This window comes from Maylandia zebra, linkage group LG7, assembly GCF_041146795.1.
Source record: "Maylandia zebra isolate NMK-2024a linkage group LG7, Mzebra_GT3a, whole genome shotgun sequence".
In the NCBI taxonomy this organism is placed as follows: Eukaryota; Metazoa; Chordata; class Actinopteri; order Cichliformes; family Cichlidae; genus Maylandia; species Maylandia zebra.
Genome location: NC_135173.1, coordinates 27411009 through 27429986, shown reverse-complemented (window position 1 = coordinate 27429986; position 18978 = coordinate 27411009). Strand labels below are relative to the sequence as shown.

General features: G+C 40.0%; 1 protein-coding gene across 1 annotated transcript in view; it reads right to left on the bottom strand.

Annotated features, from left to right (window-relative positions):
* ano1b (anoctamin 1, calcium activated chloride channel b) overlaps positions 1-8877 on the bottom strand; it is a 38980-nt gene extending 30103 nt beyond the window's left edge. Inside the window, exons 1-3 of the mRNA XM_004556252.3 lie at positions 8495-8877; positions 7292-7684; positions 367-465 (exon numbers count right to left, since the gene is read on the bottom strand). Of these exons, the coding sequence (XP_004556309.1) occupies positions 367-465; positions 7292-7684; positions 8495-8599 (597 nt within the window). The 5' untranslated portion in view covers positions 8600-8877. The remainder of the gene's footprint in view (positions 1-366; positions 466-7291; positions 7685-8494) is intronic.
* Between the last annotated feature and the right edge of the window lie 10101 nt (positions 8878-18978).

The following is an 18978-nucleotide window of genomic DNA, read 5'->3' as shown; positions in this document are numbered from 1 at the left end:
AGGCGTTTATTTTATTAATAAGTTTTAGAACAGCCTAGAGTGCATGAACTACTTTTTCAGCATCACTCTGAGACAGGATGTTTCTCGTTTTAGAGATGTTCCACAAATGTTAGAAAGCAGTCCTACACATTTGTTTAGTACAGTACAGATCCTGGTCAAAACCAACTCTGAGATTCCTCACAGTGTTACTAGAGGCCAGAGTAAGCCTCTAAGAATTTTAGGACTGAATACCGTAACCTCATTATTGTCTGAATTTAGAGTTAAACCTAAATAGTTTGTATATTTGATACTGACTCTAAACTGCCCATTTGAAATATATAACATAGCATAACCTGGCATTTTTTAACTAACATTTTAAAGACTTACTTTTTTGGTGGGCATCTTTAACTTCATGAATTCGGCTTCTCGACACAGAACGTTCCAGGGAGCATGTATTTTCACAAAGTACACTCCTGGAATCTTGCCCTAAGAGGGAAACAGCATGCAAAAGCAACTGTATAAAACTCCCATATAGTTCATTTTCAAAACACAGATAGAGAAATCAAATAATACTGCACATGTATGGCTTCAGATCTCTCTCGCTCGCTAATATGATATCATTATACTACCAGTCAAAAGTTTGGACACACCTTCTTATTTAATGGTTTTTCTTTATGTTCATGACTATGACTATTCAAAACTATGACTGAACACATATGGAATTATGTAGGAATTATGTAGTAAACAGAAAAGTGTGAAACTCAAAACGTGTTTTATATTTGAGATTCTTCAAAATAGCCACCATAATATGAATCCTAACAGTTGTCAAATAGGACTGTCAGCTGTGCACCATCCTGACTTTTACACAACACAACTGATGGTCCCAACCCCATTAAGAAGGCAAGAAATTCCACAAATGAACGCTGACAAGGCACACCTGTGAAGTGAAGAACTAGTCCAGTTACCAAAGCAAAGGGAATTCCTTTGGGGAATTTAAAATATAACACATATTTAGAGTTATTTATCATTTTTTTCTTTGCTTCATAATTCCATATATGTTGCTTCCAGCATTCCGGCTCCAATAGTTGGCAAACTTCCCTTTGTGCTGCCTTGATCTTGGCCTCTGGTCTCCTTCTCCATGGCGGGTCCTGCTCCTTGTGGCTGATTATCTTATAGCCTAGCATCTCTGGGATGACTGCTGCCGTGGTGTAGATCAGCTGGTTGATTTCGATGATGGTCACAGTAGAGTTGCATTCCAAAATGCTGCATTCACATCTTCCAGTCTAGTAGACCATCAGAGGATATTCCACATAGTCTTGGTGATCAGCCACAGAGGGTCCAAGTTTACAGCTTAGCCACGATCCTATCTCTCAGGTATCTCTCAGGTCAGTTGCTCTTGCTACAACACGACTTCAGTTGTGCTTGGGGCTTGGTACCCAATCTCATGTGGGGATGATGATATTTCCCCCCGACCTGATGTCCTGGCTCTCCCTTGGTGTAGCATTTGTGTTGTACCTCATTGATCTCCAGTTATGAGAGCAGTTTCTTCTTCCGAATATTGGAACACTGAGCTACTGCATATTGTTAAGTAAGTAAAATTTACTTATATAACACAAGACGGGAATATATTATAAAGTGCTTTACAAAGATATTACAAATACAGTTTAGTCACACAAAAACAACATAACACACAAAAACATTATCCAATATTTTGTTATGCTTGTCTGAATTGACATGTTAGATTAAATCTTACATAGTTTTGGTGCTAAGGTTCGGAAGCTTCCCCTTTAGTTTTCAGACAGGTACATGGTAGCAGTTTCAGCAATCGTAAGGAATAAAGGATCTGGTTTGGAGAATAAGGGTGAAGTAGCTGATGATATAAGTGGGGGCCTCTCCTTGTAAGGCCATGAACATAAGAGTTTACGTTTCATGCCTTACAAGGATTTTAAATTGATATCTAAAACTAAGTGGATGCCAGTGCAGACTCTTTAACAATGGGGTGATATGAGAGAATTTGTGAGTGTGAGTTAAAAGTCTTGCCGCAGCATCTTGGATGGTTTAAAGGCGATTTATCAAAGCTTTTGACAGACAAGAAAAAAGGGGCATTACAATAGTCTAATCGAGAAGAGATGAAAGTATGAACAAGCATCTCCATTTCAGGTTTAGTGATATTACTTAAGTGAAGAAAGCAAGAGCAGGTCACAGATTACATGTAGGCATCAAAAGCCAAAGACTGATCAGAAATTTACTGAGCAGTAGCTTTTACAGCGGATGAGAAAGCTCCCAGATGTTGTCTAATTTGGGGATTAATGCTCTCTGGAGTCATAATTAAACAGCCTGTCTTGTTTGTATTAAGCTACAGAAAAATGTTTGCTGCTCAACCATTTATTTCCTTAAGACGGTCCATTAGAATGGATAGTTTGTCCAGTTCATAAGGTTTGAAAAAAGGTACAGTTGAATATTGTCTACATAAAGATGATGAGAAATGTATTTAAAACTAAAACTAATTCAGAACTAATAATCTAGCGTAGTGGTAGAATATACCATGAGATATACATATACACCCACCAGTCTGTCAAGCTAATCAAGTTTGCAGATGACACCACCGTTATTGGACTCATCTCGGACAGGGACGAGTCTGCCTACAGGAGGGAGGTTGAATTGTCTGGTGTCTTGGTGCAGCCACAACAACCTGGTGCTGAATGCCCAGAAGACAGTGGAGATTATTGTGGACTTCAGGAAGCACACAGCTCCACTCCCCCCCCATCATCCTGACTGACACCCCCATCACCTCTGTGGACTCATTCCGCTTCCTGGGTACCACCATCGCCCAGGACCTGAAGTGGGAGCCCACCATCACCTCCGTCATTAAGAAAGCCCAGCAGAGGATGTACTTCCTGAGGCAGCTGAAGAAATTCAACCTGCCAACACGGACGATGATGCAGTTCTACACTGCAATCATCGAGTCCATCCTCACCTCCTCCATCACCGTGTGGTACGCTGGAGCCACTATCAGGGACAAACAGAGACTGCAGCGTGTTGTGCGCTCTGCTGAGAAGGTGATTGGCTGCAGACTCCCATCTCTGCAGGACCTGTACACCTCCAGGACACTGGGGCGTGCAGCTCGGATCACAGCTGACCCTTCTCACCCTGGACACAGTCTGTTTGACCTGCTCCCCTCAGGCAGGAGGCTCCGGTCCATTCGCACCAGAACCTCTCGCCATAAGAACAGTTTCTTCCCCTCTGCTGTTGGTCACATGAACAATAACCGTATAACTGTTCCCACCACTAACACATGACCCTACGCTGTGTTCACTGCATCATTCCATGTTTGGCACTGATCACCACCTGCACTCATATATATATCATGTATATATCATGTATATATCTATCTACTTAGCACTTTTAATTCTTATTCTCATTTTTATTTTCATGTCTATTTAAGCTTAATTTGTAACAGTATGTCTGCACTGAAGCACCGCAGCAATTTCCTAATGTTGTAAACCTGCTCAACATTTGGCAATAAAACCCTTTCTGATTTCTGAGAACAGCAAGGAACTTAAAACAGATCCTTGTGGAACACTGCATGTGACTCTAGCTACATCTGAGCAAAACGTTTCACATTGAGACCAAAAGTCTTCTAACCACAAGAAATGAAGTGAACCACTCCAAGAGCTCCCTGGCCTCTGGTAGAGGACCAAAGCCCAAAGGGGTGAAAGGGGAGTTGGGTTTCCTCCTTTTTAATGCTCTGCTCTGCTTCTGTCCGAAGTTTTAGCTTTAGCAAGTGAAATGCATGCTCAAGCTCAGGTGACTGACTTGGCCATTCAAGGATATTCCACTTCTTTGCGTTAATAAATTCCTAGGTTGCTTTGGCTGCATGTTTTGGGTCATTGTCCATCTGTATTATGAAACGCCGCCCAATCAATTTGACTCCATTTAGTTAGATTTGAGCAGACAGTATGTCTTTGAACACCTCATTCAGACTCAATTCATTCAGCTGTTTCTGTCCTGTGTCACATCATTAATAAACACTAGTGTCCTAGTGGGACTGGCAGCCATACACCCCAAACCATCACACTGCCTGCGCCATGTTTTAAAGATGATGTAGTTTGCTTTGGATCATGAGCTGTTCCACACCTTCAAGTACCTAGCTTTTGTATTTACTTTCATGCAGTCTTCTATTTATGGTAGATTTGCATATTGATATGCCTACCCCCTGGAGAGTGTTGTTCACTTGGTTGGCTGTTGTGAAGGGGTTTCTCTTCACCGTGGAAATAATTCTGTGATCATCCACCACTGTTGTCCTCTGTGGACGTCCAGGTCTTTTGTGTTGCCGCATTCACCAGAGCTTTCTTGTACCAAACTATAGTTTGCCACTCCTAATATTGTAGGAATTTCTCGGATGGGGTTTTTCTGTTTTCACAGCCTAAGCATGGCTTATTTCACCTGCACGGAGAGCTCCTGTGACCGCGTATTGTTGGTTCACAGCAAAATCTTTCACTTCCAAGCACCACACCTCTGATCAACTCCAGGCATCTTCTTAATTGATAATGAAATAAAGAAGGAATTGCCCACAACTGCCCATGAAATAACCTTTGAGTCAATTGACCAGCAAGCATTAAAGCATGAAACCTTTCATCCAATTTGAATGTAGATACCCTCAAATTAAAGCTGAGACTCTACACATTATGTCCATTTTATAACTGTAACTGGAATATGTGTCAGTAAAAAAAAAACAGTAAAAAACATCAAAACCTGCGTCAGTGTCCAAATATATATGGGCCTAACTGTGTGCAAAATACGGTACTAGAATTACTGATTAGGAAATACTGATGTCACCTGAACACCCCTGTGTCCCGAGACTAGACTGGTGTTTTACTGTGTATTCTGTTTCAGGAAAATTGATCCTGTAGTCTCTCTCTTCCCTGTCTGTTAGTTCAAAGGTCCAACTTACTGGAAATTTACAAAGACTGGGGATTTTTTTCATTAAACCAGAATTAACCTAGTATCAGCTAATACTGGTAGTTACCAAAATGTCAGAAATTAGATAGTGCCATGTGTAGAAAACCAGGAATTCAGACTCTGTGGTGCTCACAACCTCAGGTCAGCTGTGGAGACAACTATTTTCTATTTTTATTCTGGCATTAGGACATCTTATACATAGACAGAATATCAGTTTCCACTTTTAAGTGACTGATATATAGATACAGCTAAACTGCAACCCTGCAAATAGTTTTACAGAAACTGGCTGCCTCTTAAAATATTGCAGACATTGAGAAACGGTTATCTTCTAACGTTTGCAGTTAAATATAAGGTTTATATAAGTTACAAGGTAAATAAAAACCACTGTGCAAAAATATAGTAGTAATAATAATAATAGTAATTACTATTATTAGACACTGTCATCACTAGACAGAAATTTCAAGATCAAGTCAAATTGTAAATCTGCCAAAACTGTGAAACAGTGTAGCAGTGCATTCACATAGTTCGCAATTAGAACATCAAACTGCAATGGAAATTACTTTTTTCATGCTCAGATCAGGCTTTTCTGGCATGGTGCTTCAAGAACCACAGTTTGTGATCCAGTAGGTGCTTAGTGTAAAATGGCAAATTTCGATCCTCGTGAAAGTTCATTGTTGACTTCATTGTTAAGACTTATGGTCCAGAGATCTCTCTAACAGGTCTATGAAGATTCAGTTCAGGTGTTTTTGTTTTGACCCCTGTGTCATCCGTGGACCTGGGAGCAGTATCTGGAAAGAGGTCAGGATTTGTGTTTATACAGTAGTTGATCACTGCTGGAGTCACCAGTGAACTCATGGCATAGCTGCAAGCACATGTGTTCTGTGAGGTGAGGTTGCTTTTGCTGTTGTTCTGTCCTTTAACAAGGACACCAACATAAAAACACACCTTCAAATATATGATGACATCTGTATGGACATTTCTTACAACATGAATAAGTTCATAAATTCTTTCTATTGACATTCTATTGGGTTTAAAGTTTGTGTGTTCAAGTGTGTTTCAGTGGATTAGTGAAGATGTGTAAGAGAGAAAGGGTGAGATGCATGAAAGTGGAGATTGTGACCTGCAGAGCAGTATCATTTCTGTCTCTCTAGTGCATGTGCAGATCTGCTGTTCTTTATGGTGAACAATAAGCTGAGTGGAAAAATGCTGTTGGCCAACAAGCCTTTTTGAAAGCCTACAGACATATCTCTCATGGTAGGCATGTCACACTTAGCGCCCCTGAGGGTCATTCTCGCAAATGATAATACGTGAAGGGCCATACACAGATACACCTGTTTGACTGCTTGTAAACACACATATTAACACACTCAATTAAATAGCAGCAACTTAAGTCAAGACAACCCTTTAGAAATTCAAAATGAGCATCAAAATAACCCCCCTGTCAGGAGCCTTGAAAGTGCTTATGAGTGTAATGCATATAGGTTTATGAGTGGTTTCATTGTGGAAGCATTCCCATCACTAAATGAGTCATGAGTCAGTCATCATTTTCTGCAAGGGTGATAATAAGTTTAAGGAGCTCCTCTTTATAGTCTGAGGAAGTATCTGCCAGTACAGCTTCACAGCACTGGTGATGAGCCAGTATGTTAGAGCTCTAAAACTGCAATGGCTCTAAAACCAAAGCAGCAAACTTAGAGCTAAAAGTATCAAAACAAAGAAGTAGTCAATTTAAAGTTATGCCTCCCTCTAGGGGAGCAGGTGATGGTTTCCTATTGAGGCAAAGAAAAATGATTTGGCTTGTACTAAGAATATTCACTTCCTTCTCTCATAGGCATTAAATTTGTGCTTCTTTGTTACTGAAACTATGAGATATGTCATGATATCGATATTTTAAGTTTGGTTATAGAAAACATTATATAAAATATAAAAAATATTTTATTTCAGATTGTGACACTGGGAGTGGGTGTAAAACTCATTTGGATGAAGTTTTTTTTCTTTTTTCTTTAAAAAAAAAAGCTAAAAAAAAGCTTAAATGTGTTTTTCGGCCTTGAAGATATTGTGTGGCTAGCTCCTGTACCCAATTTAAAGGTTACAAGGGCTCAAAAATGCTTGGAATAATAAGATGAATTAAAAGCATCAAAATTCAACATATTCAAATGTAGTTTAAGGGCTTGTATACTGAAAGAAACTGTCATTGTATTAGGTTAAAATTTGACATGACTTCATTTAAGATAAGACGTACAAAAAAAGAAAGAAAGACAGAAAGAAATGAGCTTGGTTGGAAGCACACACTGAAAAGAAGTGACCAAATGAGGCCAGTTAGTTTTTGTAATAAATAATTATTAGAACTTACATCTTCATCTTTTTCCAGCTCTAGCCCCATGTCTCTCAGTTTTCCTTCAAACTCCTCTCGTCTGAATGCCTTCTGATCCTCCTGGCTATTGAAGATTTCTCCTGAACAGCCCAACTCCATGTCGATAACCGTCGATGAATGTACGGAGGATGAGTCTTTCGTCCTTTGTGTTTGCTTGGCTCGGAGCTTTTCGCCACCACTCTGAGGACCATGGCGGAAGCTGCGGGTAACAACATTCTCAGTGAGGAGATGCACTGACTGGCGAGTGGAGTGGCTTCCACTCGACTTCTTCACGGAATAGGTGAGCACGTAGTCAACACGCCGTTGACCATCCTGGAAGAAGAGCCCATGCTGGGAGCGGGTATTTTCCTCTGGAGTTAGAGCCTTCAGCCGCTGAAAATACGCAGATTTAAACCACACATGTAAGAGCGAGAGCCTAGGGAACATGATTTATGCATTTATAAGTTGACAAGAGGGACTGCAAGAAATGCACACAGAAAGAGATGGGGAGGATATCCAACAAGAAGAACTGCACTCAAATCAGGAGTGTTGCCATTCAGTGTCTGACACCATTGGATCACCAGCAGGGTTCGATGATGTAAACATTTAACAGTTTTGTTCACATATGTTGTTTGTTTGCTTTTTAATACACACAAAACCATATATCATGGAAAGAATGTAAAAATAGCGAGATTTCCTTTCTGGACTTGCACTTATCAAGCTATTCTTTTACTGAGCTTTTGTATGCCAGTACCAGCACAGAAAACACAGTATACACCAGCTACAGTTCAGTGCAGTGTACGACCTGCAGAAGGAACTTCATTTTAATCCTTCTCATTACTTAAAGCAGCAGTATCTGCCTTAAGTAATGAGCAGTGCCGCAGAGTGGCAATAGCACTCTTAAAGACCGTATCAGTGTAAAAGTTTTGGTTGTGTTCAACAAGGACTGCTGACTATTTTTATTTTTTAACCAGTATGTTGAGTTTTAAATATATTAAAATAGCTGTAATTGCTGCACAAGATCATCAAAAACTATGGCCAATCATCAGTTGTTCAGTTAGGTCAGTGAGGATGAAGTATTACATCAAATCCAAGTCCAAACTATTATTAAATAGATGTTATTCCGTGTCTTTATTTATCTTGCCTTATCTGTCCTCCTACTCTCTCTCTTTCAGTCTCTGTGTCTCTTGCAGAAATGCTTACCTTAAACTTGCCGTGGAAGATGACATCTCGTAGAAAATGCGGTGTCTGTTGCTCAGACCCAGAGGTTTGAGAGAAGTTGACTTGATCTTCTACATTCTCTGTCATTGTCCAGGTAGAAAAAACGGTAAACTTATGTGGTGAAGAGTTGTTTTCTTACAGAGAATAGTCCTGGTTCTGCCTTAGGTCTCTCTGTGTTTGCCTCCTGTTTGAGATTTTTCACTATATGACTCTGCTGGGCTTTGATAGCCCCGCCTCTACTCTTATTTTTCAGTGACTTGCCACTTTTCTGTGTTTGTCTTCCTTTAAAGCTCTGTGTAAAGCCCTGTTTTTGTCTGGATTGTGGTGCTACTAAAGCGAGTGAGCAGCCTTGTTACTTGAGATGCATTCTGCAAGCCAAGATCTAAACTTAGACAACGATAAAACTCTGATGAACACAAGGTGCCCTGCCTCACTTTCTCTGTATTTGCTAAACTGTACCAACCTCAATACACAGTGTGCCTCCTTCTCTCGCAGTCTCCTGCATAGCTCCTTAGTATTGCGGTGTTAATAAGTAGTTTTGAAGATTATTAGCACGTGTTATTTATTGATTTATTTTATTGTTTGCAACTGTTTTCTCTCTAATACTGTAATGAAAGAACAACCAGCAGCCGTTGTTGAATAGTTTAAAGGATATCTATCAAGTTTTGTCTGCTCAATTAACTCAGGGTCATAAGGAGCTGAAGCTTATCCCAGCTTTCATGGGGCAAGAGGCAAAACATACCCTGGACAGGTCACCAGTCTCCCTAACCTAATTCATGTCTTTGGACTGTAGGAGGAAACTAGAATACACAGAAAGAGTCCACATAGACACGGGGAAACATGCAATCTCCACACAGAATGAACGCAGCCTGAATCTGAACCCAGACCACCTTACATGAAAACACTGTGCAACAAAGTGTTTCATTGGTTCTGTGCAGGTTTTCAGTCATCCAGGTAGACCGGGGAGCCTGAAAAGAAAACGAATGGACTTCCTTAAGTTTCTTGAAAACATCTTACCTTTCATCTGAGAAGCTTCTAAAAAATAAAAAACCAAAAGAAGTCCAGTCGCCTTCCTTCTAAGCTTTATTTTGTTCAAAATGTACAGTCAAGTCTGCTTGCAATTTCAGTGGTATTTGTTCAATATATACAGAGGTCAAGTACAGTTTTATAATAATATTAAAAACAGTTCTGATATGATCCACATTACATGAAGGCAGACATTCTCCTTTACTGTGTAGCCGACCACGGTCTGGAATACACAGTAAGTTACTCCTATTAGTAATAATAATTGACTTGATTACTGTCAGTGCGAGATTTTAAAGTGGAGCTCTACAGTCTTGGGACACTTTTCCTCAAGTATATAAAAAAGTTATCAAAACATGACACTTCAGTGTAATTCTGTGTAGATTTTCCTGTGTGAAGCTGTTCCAGGAAACTGTCCTCTCTTCCATAATTGTTTACTTTGTGAGAACTAGGATCCAAAAACTTTCTGTCCAACCTCTCATTCCTGACACTTCAATCCCACAAGTTTATGTAACACAGCAGCAACATCCGCACTCAAGTGTATTTTTAGACTTTAAGAGTAAAAAAATATACACAGAATCAAGCAAAGGAAAGCAGAGACCTTGTAGAGCACAGGCTGTCGAGCTCTCAAGGGATGCCATGTGTCCGACTCAATACTGGGAGCAAGATATAGGGGTTAAAGGTCAATTCTCACAGGGAACAGCAGGAAGTGGTGTTTGTGTTCACATACTGTAACTCAGCTTTTCTAATAATTGCTTAAAACTTTGTGTACATCAGTCAAATTATGTTTCGACCAGCTGGGGTTTTGCAGGTCACACCTTTCTAAGCGTCTGAGACAAACAGCAATCAACAGCTTGTCTTACTAGAGAATTGGGTAACCTTTATATTACAATACAAAAGTTATAAACACTTACCCAGAAACCAAAATGTAGTTAAGACATACTTCATGCATTACAACAGTAAGTATCATTCAAAGAACAGTGCAGATTCCTATGAACAGACCGTATTCATATATTTTATGAAATTATGAACCTTACAGAGGATAAAATTAAATCATCAAATATTCAAACCAGAGGACTGTAGAATTCACAAGGTCTTGCTGGTTAATCAGTATTTTCTGAATACCTTTAAATCAAAACCATACTATCCGGTTGTTCAGTGATGACGCGACGAATCCTACTTCCGGGTCTAAAGTAGTCTGTGTTTAATATGGCTTTTGTGTTGTTATCATGTTTAATGTTTTGTATTTTCTTCTATTTAATCTCAAAAAGCTCCTAAAACAGTCAGTGATCACTGTTGACCTCCCTCAGCTTTTATTACCGCTAATCATTTATTTAAGCTCAGTTTTTAAAACCTTAGGATGTAACTACAGCACAGCCCATGCAGCAGTATATGAATGACTAACCTCGTATTGTGGATGGATTATCTCAGTTGTTCTCCTGGCTGAAGTTTGGTCCTTTTACAGCATCCTGCCATGCGATTACATTTGTTCCTGACCACCGAGAACACTCACGTTAACTTTTATCGAGTGGAAAAAAAGTTAGCTTGTTTATATTATGCTAACATAGCTGTGCTAGCCCAACTTCAGTAACCCTACAAACGTCACTGCTTTTTAGTTTTCTGTCTTCATTTATGCTGGAAGTGATAACAGAGCTGTACGTTTTAATTTGTTTCCAAAACCCCGCAGTCAGGACATGCTATATTGTATTTAGATAGAAGCTAGCGAGCTAACTCCCTGCTAACTTCTAACTCCGTTAAATGTCATAAATTCCGTTTTCATGGATGCCTGGATGTTAAACTCAATTGTTACACCTGGTAGAGCAGAACGCTGATCATTTTATTAAAGATGAAAGACTTTAGACAGTTTTTCAACTCTCAGTAATGCCATAGTGATCGTTTGATATATGGACCTGCAGCAGAGTTTAGACCCAGACATGGCTAGTGACGTCAGACTGAACAACTGGATACTACAGTGGTCTCCAACCTTTTTTGCACCACGGACCGGTTTATGCCCGACATTATTTTCATGGACCGGCCTTTAATGTGTTGCGGATAAATACAACAAAATAAAACTAGTACCGGTACCGAAAAAAAGAAGATTTATACATAACACACGTGAAAAGACCCAGGAAAACCGAGTTAACGATCAAAACGATAACAAAATAACGCTGAAAACCGATAAAAACCCTGAAAACCATACATTTCACACCTGAGCCTCAACTCTCGCGGCCCGGTACCAAACGACTCACGGACTGGTACCGGTCCGAGGCCCGGGGGTTGGGGACCGCTGCTATACTACATCTGTAATGTTAACTACCTCTAACTATTAGTGGTTTCCAGATTCATCAGTGCCTGAGCAGCAAAAAGCTCCAAGCTAACAACAACAAGGTGTCTGTGATTCAGGTTGTAACAGCAGTTGTAAAGCACTTTCCTAATCTTCCTGCACAGTCAAAGAGCTTTGGAGCACATTTAACCCTACAGTGCTTTATTATACACCAAATAAGCACTTTATCTACCTCACAAAGAATAGTCCACTGTTTGTAAACCTTCATGACCTACTTTGTGGGTGGAGTCCAAGTGGTGGCATAAAGTGACTGCTGTTGGTAGAACGGTCATTCATTGGAGCTAACATTCCACATTGGGGTATGAATCGTCTCTTTTGTATACCCTGTGGAAAAACTCAGCGTCTATATGAAGGGAAAAACTTAGACCATATAAATCTTTCGACCGTAACAAGTTTGTACCATGCAGTCATGTCAAGGTCACTTCATGTGGAGATTTGTCAGATCATTTTTCTGTACTCTGGACAGACGTGTTGCCAAGTCAAGTCAACGACATAAAACACAGCTATACAGATGTGGATTGTAAACAAGTGAAATACTACATACTGATGGGGAACTGCACTTGCATGGCTGGATTAGTGCTCATAAATCTGCTGCTTCTACTTCCTTCTACCTGAATGTGTGTTAAAACATGTAGAATGTTAAAATGTAATGTAAAACCTTCTACATAATCTAAGTACTGATTACATCACTTACAGGTTACATCAGAGGCCTGAATAATTCATCCTGGAACTGCAGTGTTAGTACAGTATGTCCTCTATGAATTGCATATATGAATATTACCTGGATCAATATACCAAAATGTTGATTCTGTTCATCTGGAAAGTTTTAGTGGAAACCCACAAATCTTCTTACCTGGATGTCAGTGCTTGCATCAAGACCTAGATCAGAAGTTTATATTGTTAAATACAGTCTTTTATGTAGGCTAATCATTGCAGGGTATGTTCATGCTGCAGCCATGCAGCCACAATGCCTCATAGAGGACGGGAAGAACAGACACAGGAAGCACATCGATGACCTTCATGAGATAAGACATGTCCAGCAGCACTGAGTCAGATCAATTTCAGGAAGCCAAAGATGACAGCCAGCCAGCTCAGACATTCTTAAGAGAACTAGCAGGCCTAATGTGAAAGGCATGGACATCTACCAAGTTCAGTTCAGTCATATTTAAAATGAATTAAAATGTGTAGCCAAAACTCTATAAAACCTTTTTTCTTGACACGGAGCGAATAAGTACGTAAACATATGTTGCTTTAATACATAGGAAGCTAAGAAGCCTTGAACCTAATGCAGCTGTTCTTACTAGAAGGCACCTCACTGACACAGATTCTGAATCAGACACTGAAAAAGATCTATGAGATCCACTTTCATCTGTTTATGACATGCAGTTATGGCGCCTCCCACCACCCATTATAGAGAAGTCATGAGATGCAGGAAGAAACTTAAAAATAAGCTTACTTCAGACTAAGTTTACTGCAGTGTGAAACCCTGGAGCTTATTAGCAGGGAGCCATCAAAACGCAGAAAAAGTTACAGTTACAAACACTGTCCTCACCATTTTTTCAATAACCGGAAAAAATTACAGATTTGTTTTGTGAGAGGGCAGAACAGGAGCAGCTAGAAAACGTCATTGAAATAAGTGTCTGACTTTGTCATCAGTCCGATGTCGGAGATGAATACTTGCTGCTGAGAGCTGGGCCCAACGCTGAACATTTCCTCAATCATCCCCAGCTTCCTAGATGAATACGCTTTGTACTGTTCACACATTGTTTCCACAGGAAGTGTTCAGATGGAGAGGAAACCATCTAAATGACTTTAAACACAGTGCAAAATCTAAGAGGCAATATAGCTCCAGGTGGAAGTTAAAAATACTTGCAGCTGCCAGTACCACCCCTCAGCCTCCTAGTAGACACATCTAAGCTATCAATTTCAAAATTCCACGTCATCTTGTTTTCAAGTTATCACATTCACAAGATTTCCAGAAAACTTGCTCTGACCTTGAGGTCGAGGTTACTGAGATCGGAAGTTGTCCAAGTTTATTTGTAGATACAACTATGGTATCGATTTGAAGTTCCTACGTTACTTCATTCTTGAGTTACTGTTTACATGTTTACAATGGGACTTCTGCTCCTGAACCTCTGCGCACAGCGTCTGCAAATCGGGGCTTTCATCTTTACGCAGGACTGTAAGCTGTCGTCTGTGAGGCGTGAGCGGTGTTTGTTTTTAACATAGTTCACGGTGGAGAGTAGTTGCTGACATAATGTGGATTCAACCATTACTATCCATAATAGTAATGGTTGAAAGTCTCGATAAATGCATGGCGATTCGGCGGGTACCCTGGCTTCCGCGAGTGTGACGCTTATTTTGAGCGATGAAAAAATAATAGAATATAATTTTATTTTTTATTTCAATATCACAATAATCTTCCAATTTAGAACTACAAGTTAAAAAATAACTAACATAAATAAAATACACTTCAGCTAAATACTTCTAATTTATTTTCCCAAACCACGCGGAGCCGCAGTATAAGGACTAAAGAGCTGCATGCGGCTCTGGAGCCGCAGGTTGCCAACCCCTGGTATAAACCAACACGGACACACAGAGGAACATGCTAACTCCACCCCGGCAAGGTAGACGGTGTTCTTCTGGTTCCATTCCTGCCCAAGACATGTGTATGTTCCACCACTAATATAGAAAAATGCTGCGTAAGTGGAAAGCATTATAGTAGGTCTCTTACACTAAATTTAAAAACTACAACAGGGAAGTAATGAAGCAATGACTGTGGTGACTGTGAGCGTGAATGTCTCAGTCATGTGTGCAGAACATTTTTATGCTACATATTAGTCGCCATCATTAAAAATGTTGCTACAGCATTATAGGTAAACAGTACTCATGACTTCAGGAAAGAATCACAAGAATGTGAACTAAATTCTGAGTTTGATGAGGCGCCTGTGTAAAATGTCTTGGAGTTGAGTTACATGAGCCCTCTTTGACCGCTCCCTTTTTAAAAATAGTTTTAATTCTGTACCCGAAGACAACCTTGCCCTGCTAAATCATTCCCTACGAGCTCGGTGTCTTCACAATTTCCTTTTTAAACTTGCTAACTTCTTAAAAATGTCTTCAGGATAAAATGAGCCTGGATATTTTACCACAGCTCCCATTTTTAAGCAAAGTGTAATATTTTTTTTTATCTGTTTGAGTTAAAGTATCCTTCCTGTGGCAGTGCCATGTGCTAAAATAGACAGGGTTAGCTTAGCGTGTTTTGATGGCAGAAACCAGACCTCCCGGAGAAATGCTGTTCACGCTCAACAAATCCACATACGAGGTGTGATCAAAAAGTTCTGGGAAAGGGCCCCTAAAAATGAAAATCATGCACCACTGGACTTTTTTTTAGGTTGTTGCTGCTATTTTTAAATCTTTCAGTGGAAATCTCATTCTGTCGCTTTGAATTTGTCAATCCTTCATCTTGTTTTTTATTTTGACTCTGATTAGCAAATGAGTGGCAGCTGTGCCAACAAGTCCCACCTGGCACTGCTCCCTGAACTACCCAGCTCCACCTCTCCCCCCTGCAGCTAACCTATAATCACACCCCACCACCACAGTTTGTCAAATCGTGCACAACTTCGAGCGTTCATTTCTTTCATGTAACCGATGATCCAAGTGTTTTTGCTCACACAGCAAGATCTAGCTGTTAGATGTAGTTGGCTTGTAAGATGGTGTATTGGAAACATGATAATAATAATAATAATAATACATTTTATTTAAGAAAGCGCCTTTCAAAACACTAAAGATATTTGTAGGAGCCTACTTGCAGTTTAATTTGAAATGTATGCTTTAATTTTGATAGTGCAGGAAAAAAACAGGAAGTTGGGCGAGAGGACAGTGGAGCCACATGGTTTTTTGACCTTGCAATCTCTCTTCATCCATTTTGAATTGAGCTTTATACGTTTTCATAATTTGGAATTCTGTTGCTGTGTACATGTTTGGACTTTTGAAGTAAATATTGAGAAACTATCAAGGACTGTTGGGGGTTTTTTGGATATAGAAAGAGGGACTAAGCTAAGGCTCCATTCGCAGGAAACCTACAATATTGTTACACTGATTTTTTAAAAGCATGTAGATAAGCGACATCATCATAAATGTGGAACTTTGTTTGTGAGGGGCAACATGTTTCTATGCAAAATATACATTTTGCTACCAAAACATTACCAAAATAATATTATTGACATTATTATGAATATTATTTAAACACAATGAGGTTTTTCGTGGATTTTTTTGCGTGCAATTTTGCATCCTTTTTTTTTTTCTTACAACGCATTGTGTTTTGCGTCCTGATTGGCTGTAGACCATTGTGAATCAATCTCGTGTCGTGTCTCCTGTACAGTACAGAATGTGTCCAGCTTGTCAAATTTATATAAGTTTTTGATTGCTAGCAGTGTGACTCTGAAGTGCTGTACTGTATGTTTGTAAGTTTGCTCTCCAACAAACACAACAATGTCGAAGCACTGTTTTTCTGTAATACTGGATTTATTTTTCTACCAAGGTTTGAACTTTGAAGGTGTTTAAACAAGAGAGGGAAGTGTGGAAACGTGTATAAAGTGTGTAGTGTGGGGTTTGAAACTTTAATAATTGTAAAACAGTTGGCTGCTTTGCGGATTTCACCTATCGCAGGGGTTTTTTTTTTGGAACGTAACTCCGAATTAACGATAAATGAGGGACCACTGTACAGAACCCTGAGACATAGATCCACATAATAAAGTGAACAGTTATACATGACAAAATAAGAAAAGCATGTGCAAGAGTAGTTTACATGTTCTGTATTGGATTCCAGAATTGAATTTAAAATCCTTCTACTCACATAAATATTCTTAAATAATCAGGCCCCAGCTAATCTTGAAGAACTTATAGTACTGTATCACCCCATTAGAGCAGTTCGCTCTCAGACTGTACCTACTTTGGGTTCCTAGAGTATTTAAAAGTAGAATGGGAGGCAGAGCCTTCAGCTTTCAGGCTCCTCTTCTGTAGAACCAGCTTCCAGTTTGGATTTGGGAGACAGACGCTATCTCTACTTCTAAGTTTAGGTTTAAAACTTTACTTTTTGATAAAGCATATAATCAGGGCTGGATCTGGTGAACCTGAATCCTCCCTTAGTTATGCTGCAATAGTGCTAGGCTGCTGGGGATTCCCATGATGCACTGAGTGTTTCTTCTTTACTCTCTGTGTTTATACACCACTCTGCATTTAATCATTAGTTATTATTTATCTCTGGCTCTCTTCCACCGCGTGTCTGGGTCAGTCATTTCCCCCTCACCCCCAACCATTCTCAGCAAATGGCAACCCCTCCTCGAGCCTGGTTCTGGTTTCTTCCTGTTAAAAAGGAGTTTTTCCTAGTGGTGCCGGTTTAGCTCAGTGGGTGAGCAGGTGACCATATGCTGCATGGAGTTTTTCCTTCCTGCTGTTGCCAAAGTGCTTGCTCATAAGGGGCCATTTGATATTTGGTGTATTTTTCTCCGTGTTATTAAAGGCTCTGTAACTTACAATATAAAGACCATTGAGGCAAATGTTGGCACAATATAAATAAAATTGAACTGAATAGAATTAAATTCAACTGTTACTTTTGTTATGTCTTCTGAACTAAATGTTGAACTCTCATTGTTGTGAGGAAGTGCAACTTAAGACCGGTGAGCATGAAGACTGGGAGAGTGGAAACTGGCCATCCACTGGTTCACAGTGGGAGTGGTTTATCTGATGAGATTGGAGCCACCTAGGTATGCCTATAATCTTTTGCATGCATGTACACGTCTCTGCACATGGTATGTGCAGCACCACATTCTGCTGGCCCCTAGGTTGAAGTCAGAGCGGTTCAGTGACATAAGAAGAGGCAGCAGTAGCTGAGACACCTCAAGAGAATTTGCTGCAGAAACTATTTTTCACTAAAAAAAAAAAATATGCCAATTAAATATTTACTGGGCTGGTATTTCTCATCTCTGTGAACTAGACAAAGATTCAGGAATGTAAATTAATTGATGTTAAGGTAAATCCACTTCCAGTGTTCTAATGTGTAATAAGTAGGGATGGGTACCGGTATGGCACCGGTTCTGACATAAACGGAAAAGCAAGACCGAAAAGCAGCGCACATTTCAGTGCTTTATTTTTTCCTGAGATGTGATACACTTTAGATTCTAGCCAATCATTTTACCTTTGAAAGCATAGTAGGCAGGTCCAGGTACGTACGTTCTTTTAGAGCAGAGCTACAGATTAAAAATGTCCAAGGCGAAGCGGTCACAAGTCTGGCTGTACTTCACAGCAAAAGATGCAAACAGCAGCCTGCAACAAGTGCTTTAAGCTGATACTATGATACTGTGCAAAGGAGGTAACTCCTCAAATCTGATGAAACACCTGGCGACGCATAACGTTTTTTTAAAAGCCGAGAAATGCGCCGTATTTGATAGCTTGCTGCGAGACCTCACACCGAGCACATCTACTGCGGGTGTGGTGCCTGTTATCGGACCGGAGTTAGCAACATCCCCCAAAAACACGAAGAGGAGAGTCCTGGCCCCTAGCCCTGCCAGTGTAGCTGAAATGATGATGGATGTTGATCGCAGCAGCAGCCGTTCTTCTCTGCGTGAGTAGCTTAATGTTGTTCGTGTGTAATTTACGTTGAGTAGGCTAACCACGTTATTACATTAATGCATGTAAGGTGAACTAGCAAACATCATCATAGCTACATGCGGCTGTCTTCTTGTTTGATGGCAGATGCTCCCTTCACCCTGGCCAAAAAGGTTAAAATGACCAAAGAAAAAGTGGAAAACAGTTAAACATGAGAGGTTTTTGGACAAAGTTTGTGTTTTTTCCATCGATTAAGCACTGCTTCCAGCCAAGAGTGATGCCATAAATCCCCTATAGCTGCAGAAAAGGCTAACATTGTTATCTTTTTACAAAAAAACAGCTGAACATGAGAGGTTTTTGGACCAATTTTGTGTTCTCCATTCTTTAAGCACCAGTTTGAGCACCGTTTAAGCACCGGCACTGTTTCAAAAGTACCGGTTTGGTACTGGTATCGGATAAAACCTAAACGATACCCATCCCTAGTAATAAGTGC